At 39.3% G+C, this 6,103-nt stretch overlaps 1 protein-coding gene across 1 annotated transcript; it reads left to right on the forward strand.

The window, feature by feature from the left end:
* Window positions 1-546: 546 nt before the first annotated feature.
* On the forward strand, window positions 547-2,170 carry LOC118753117 (the record flags this gene model as incomplete). The annotated part of the gene is made up of 2 exons (XM_036487978.1): window positions 547-1,165; window positions 1,280-2,170. A coding segment is annotated over exon 2 (567 nt), but the record flags the coding sequence as incomplete, so codon positions are not given.
* Between the last annotated feature and the right edge of the window lie 3,933 nt (window positions 2,171-6,103).

The following is a 6,103-nucleotide window of genomic DNA, read 5'->3' on the forward strand; positions in this document are numbered from 1 at the left end:
GGTATATAGGGTATGGATATATCCCTTTTCCCAAGCAGTAAACCTTTTAGTGTGGGCAACAATGATATTTTTTAAATAAGGCAGATCGGAATATGCGCTCTCTGGGAAGACAATACCTGTAATTATTGTACCATGGCTGTAAACCTAAAATTTTTTTCTAAAAATTATGATTAAAAAGTTTGAACTTTTGGTGAAATTTGGCTAAATTTTTAGACAAAGTTGTAAATGAGGATTTATATGGTGAGCTAGACTTTTATAGAAATAAAAGGAAAACAGCAAAACATGGCCAGACATCGTTTTTTGTCCGTAAGTGTATGTTTTTCGCGAATTAATGAAACCATCCGCGTCTTAGCATTCCCAAAACCTTTCATTTACACTATAAAATAATCCCCCAAATTAACACCCAACACAACAGTGGTGTCATTAAAATAAAATGCATATCTGTGTGCCGAATGCGCAAATTGAATTTTTATTCAGAAGCCAAATAACAATCACAAAACAATGCAGATAAAGGCATCTAACGACATATACATAGCAGCGATGAAAAGCAACCGAGAGCATTCAACACTAAAGTCTCGAAGATCTCGCCGCCGATCACGGTGATGTGCGATTGTACGATACACAATTGGTTATTTGTGATGGGAAAGTAAAGCAAAGTGAGCAAAAGTTCAACAAAAAGCAGCTGAATTGAAAAATTGTGGAAAATGCTTTCAAATTTGAACATATGTACATACAACGAAGCGGTATGTACCGCTGAGGTAGTGGTAGTTAGTTTCTGTATTGGCGATCGTAAACAACGCACGACATCGTCGCGCAATCAATAATTTAAGCGGAGCAACGGAAGACGACGCTGCCTACCGAAATAGCTACCCGCACTTGCGCGCCACAGCGGTAACAACACCTCGGAGGACGCGGGTGAACGATTCAGCTATTAGTTCGCGTTTAATTGTGGCCGCACAGCTTGGTCCGTCGGGTAGTACATACAAACTTATGCACATTGATGTGTTTACTCGAGCATTCTCGTAAACTAAACGATCAAATAAAAATACTCTGAATATTTTTACGTCGAGCTCAGAGCAAAGAAGACGCACTATAATTTTCAAAAATTGATATTTTGCTTCAAATAAGGAAAAAAAACTAAATGAAACGAGAATAAAGTTATTTGGTATTATTCCGAAAAAAAGTAAAAGTGTAAACAGTCGCTAGACGTTGTGAAAATTAAGTCACCCCGTCGTTCGAGCAATTAATCAATAATTACGTGATTATTTAACCATTTCAGACGCGCAGACAAAAAAAAACAAGGGTTAGCATTCGTTATGAAGGCGCGACGCCACACCACAACGCACACTCAAACGTAATTCGCGTAAATCATTCGTGCGTGCTAAGTGATTTGAGACGAAAATAATTGAAAATTTGCTAATTTAAGAAAATCTAGAAAGGAGATAATTACAAACGAGTGCAAATTGTTAAGTGTTCTTCAACACACCGCTCGAAAAGAAACCTACTCTCTCCCTCTTCTTCGCGCCATTGTCACAAAAGCTTAAAAAGGAAATAAAGCAAAGACTACAAGCATCAACTCTATAAAAACCCTCATCCAACAAAAATGGATTTCATTTCAAATTTAATAAAGCGGCCAATAAGTTTGGTGCGCAGCGATTCTCAGCCCTCAACGCCAACAGATCAAGGACAAATATCACAACCATCATCGCGTCCTACAACACCACACCACTCACATTCACCACTACTACCCTTTGATCGGACCACCACGCCGGAATCACGACAGCAGCATATTGCAAATGCATTGAATGGTTGCCTAGTGGCATCCGATATAATGGATACTTTGAATAAACGTGACGAATTCCGTCCCATTGCAGCAGCGGCGGCAAGTCGGGCCTCTCCACCAATTAGTCGACAATCTCCTATTCAGCCAATTTCGCGTTCATTGCAAACCAGCTCGAGCAGTAGTAATGACAATGGATGTGGTGCAAATTCACTACCAACTACAACGACAACAACCGGCAACACAATCGAAGAATTGCTCATACAAATCAATAATAATTTAAGCAAGGGTGATCTACATGCTACCGCTGCTGAATTGAGTCAGCAACACTTGCCTAATCGTCCGCTATCAGCATCGCCATCGGCATTGACGCAGGCATTGTCATCGGAGGTATGTGACATTTCGACATTCACACACACGAGCACACTTTCTACGTTTGATTATAATTAGTACGTATACAGCAATCTCTGCGTATGGCTTGATTGAGGTTACTGTGTTATGCTCTTAATAGACTCACTAAAGCGGCAATGCACTAAATGCTTTAATTGATCTTCTACTAATTTGGCAAATTTCGCTGCCTCAGAAAAAAGCTGTATTCAAATTCAGTTGTAATAAAGTGGGAGGTGGTAAATTTCAATCCCTCGATTGTGATTACGCGACAATTCATCGTAATGCATTGAGATCAACATTAATTCCCGTTTTCCAATTTTCAAATGAAAGGAAGTAAATAAGTAGTCTCCGTTTTCTAATGGTTCTCGAATCACAAATCATATTAAACATATATCGTCACCTGAAATGCAAAATAACGTAACAACATCGTCTTTGAAATGAAAAAATTCGGGACCATTTTTTTCGTAAAACGATCAAAAAGTGAATTTTGAATTTTGTTATAAGTTACGAATTTTTGCATTTGAGTGAAAAGCACTAGAGATTATAAACCAAACCAAACTCAACGTTAGAATACTATTAAATATCTAACCTTTTTTCGATAAGTAAGTTCTCTTTTTATAGAAAACTAGTTTGCCCTGACTTTCATCGCTGAGTGTATGAAATTTCTGTGTGTAACGTTTGGTGTAAATAATTTCAATAAAACTCAACATACTTAAACTTAGCCAAAAACATAGGTGATTCTTTTATCTTGTATATTTTTTATTTCGAAACTAGCCAATATCCGGCGTGCTTCACTGCGCCTTAAAAGTATTTTTGTGTTGTTTGATACCCGTATTGTAATATTTAATTTCATTTAAAAATTCTATTAAATGCACAATAAATATTTTCGGCTGTAAGCCTTCTTAAACCCCTTTCTTTTGACAGCCATATTTTAATATTTACTTAAACTGTAATTTTCAAATAGGTGGCAACTCTATCTTTTTATATATATATTTTAAGTTAGACCTCTAGAAATACACCGGTGAAAACTGCATTCAATTTCATGCATTAGTTTTGGAGCTATCCGCGAATAAACATACAGACAGACAGACAAAAATTATTTTCAAAACCGTTTCTATTGATGCTCATATTGTGATAATTCATTTAACTTATTAAATAAGTCGAATATGTCTTCAGCTCAAAAATATTCTAAATGGCCAAACTAAAAATTTCTTAACACTATTTCGATTGACACGCATAATTAATATTTGTATGTACATATATCATATAACTTGTGTATAATTGAATTGAGTTTAGCATTTCAAACAGGTGGAAACCCCTTTTAAAATATTTCCACACTAAAACCTTCTCTTTCGTCTGACACCAGTGTTGCGGGTTTAACAGTTGGCAAGCCTCTTCGAACCTCTAAAAAATATTCAAAATGTTTAAACAAAATATTTCTTAACAGTCTTGGTTTAATATTTCATGTAACTTGTGTATAATTTAATTAAATTTCACTTTTCAAACAGGTGGCAACCTCCTCAAAACATTTTCAAATTATCCACAACCTCCTTAAATCAGTCTCGTTTGACACACACATTGTGATAACATTTTCAAATTAACTCATTCCCTTAATTCAAGTTGGAATTTTCTTTTTATGTTCAATTTGTCTGGGAGGTGTCACGTCCCATTCTCGAATAATTTTTTTAAAGAACTTTGAAATTTTAAAAATATAATATAAAAATTATTTTAAAAAATCAGTGCAATGTGGAAAAACTATATGGGTATTAAATTAAAGAGAAAATCTGTAGAATTAAAAATATATATATATATATGTTAAGGACTAATATACACCCGAGCCCATCCTCGAATCTCGTCCTTCTAGCTTTGTAAGCTTAAAAAATAAAATTTACTAAATAAAAGGGTATTTTAGATACCTATTCGTCCTTGTGAACCAAACAAATTTTAATTTTGTTTAAATTCTGCAAAATTTTCTCTTTCATTTGGTACTCATATTGTTTTTCTACATTGCACTAAATTTTTTAAATAATTTTTGGAATCAATCATATTTTTGAAACTGCAAAGTCGTGACGACAGAGAGGAAAACTAAAAACGCAGTTTTACTATATTTGGCCCATAGTTTTGTGAGTATATTGATTGCTTAATGTGTTTCGCAATTTGTTTGTTTTTGTCGCATGGTTTCTCTAATCATCTTCGAACCTTAAACTTTAGAGAAACACATTAAAATTAGATACGTTTTCTAATCGTTCTGTAAACTTAATGTTTGTTAGGAGAAATATTGTTGCTGTTGTCGTCTGTTTCAGCTAAGGGGAGGCCCAGGTAGTGTGCGACTTCAACAGGGTCTGTCCATAAGGACAGGAGTGTCAGCTGGGTGGGGTTCTCAGGGCGTGTGAAGAGGTGCCGAGAGTCATGTGGCGACTCTCTACATGCCGTGCATTGGTTGGGCACATCCTCGCAATAGCCAGAGCGAAGCTGGGCTATTGTGGTGCGGGTCTCTCGAGGCAGACAAAGTTCTGTCCCGTCCACTTCAGGTGGTTGTGTGCCTAGAACAGCATTCAAAGGGCGGGAGTCTACATAACTCGAGACTGACTCCCTGTGAATGCCGCTCAAGGCCTGTCGATAAGATGACGGGTCCAGAGATTGTTTGATGAACCTCTGGACTTCGTCCGTCAGTTCGTAGGGATGCCTCCATCCCTTACGAGCCTTATCGAGGGCTCTTCTGCAAGCAGCTGTTTGCTAGGATGACCACGTCTGTGGCTCCCCACAAGGAACTGCTTGCAGAGCATTGTGTTATGCTCCTTGACTAGGAACATCAGGGCCTCGTCCTACAGGTGGTGTTGGGCGTCATCTGGAGGCATCCGGCCGCTGTCCGTAGTGCAGTATTCTGGCAAGTCTGTAGCTTCATCCACTGCGTCCTGCTAGTCCCAGGCGACCACACGGGCGCCTATAGTTTAGAACCGGCCGGCCAATTGCCTTGTATGTTGCCAACAACATTTCTTTATCTTTGCCCCAAGTGCTGCCGGCCAGCGACTTGAGAACATTGTTGCGGCTCTGTACTTTGTTGACAATTGCGGTTGTATGCGCCGAGAAGGAGAGCAGACTGTCGAAGGTAACTCCGGGGATTTTCGGGTTATTCACCGTCGGTATTGTTACGCCATGGACGTGAATACCCAGTTGCAGTCTGACCTCCTTCGTCCAGGTGGTGAAAAGGGTTGCCAAGGATTTCGCAGGGGATAGGGCAAGGCTCCTTGCAGTGAAGAAGCGAGAAAGTTCGGCGAGATAACCGTTTACTTTCGAGCACAAGTCATCAATTTCATTCCCAGACGCCATGATCGAACATAAGAGACAAGATCGTCAGCATAAGAGACAATATTTACAACCTCTGGTGGTTGAGGGAGCTTTGAGATATAATAATTAAACAGTAGTGGGGACAGGAAACTACCCTGTGGTAGTACCCCCTGTTTAATTTTTCGTAGCTTGCGGGTTTTGTCCCTAAACACTCAGGTAATTCGTCGACCACCGTTTGAGTCCCTGTGGGAGTGAGGAGACCTCTATGTCTTATAGCAGCGTAGAATGACTGACAGTGTCGAACGCCTTAGACAGGTCCAACGCTACTAGAATAGTTCTCTCACAGGGGCGGTTTCGGTTAAGTCCACGAGTTATCTGGGTGTTTATCGCGTTAAGTGCTGTTGTTGTGCTGTGCACTTTACGGAACCCATGCTGATGCTTCACTGGGGTCAGGTGGTTCGTGAAATACGGGAGTAGTAAGGCTTCTACTGTCTTCGCTATCGGGCGATAAGACTCTCCTTTGTTGGCTGGCTTCCTCGGTTTGAGCAGTGGGACCACTATCCCCATCTTCAAAATGTCTGGAATGACGAGAGTGGCCATTGAATAATTTATCAAAGTCTGTGGGTGGACAGCAACAATCTGAGC

Source organism: Rhagoletis pomonella, unplaced genomic scaffold (assembly GCF_013731165.1).
Source record: "Rhagoletis pomonella isolate Grant_MI unplaced genomic scaffold, Rhpom_1.0 Rhpom_scaffold_02117, whole genome shotgun sequence".
NCBI classification, from domain to species: Eukaryota; Metazoa; Arthropoda; class Insecta; order Diptera; family Tephritidae; genus Rhagoletis; species Rhagoletis pomonella.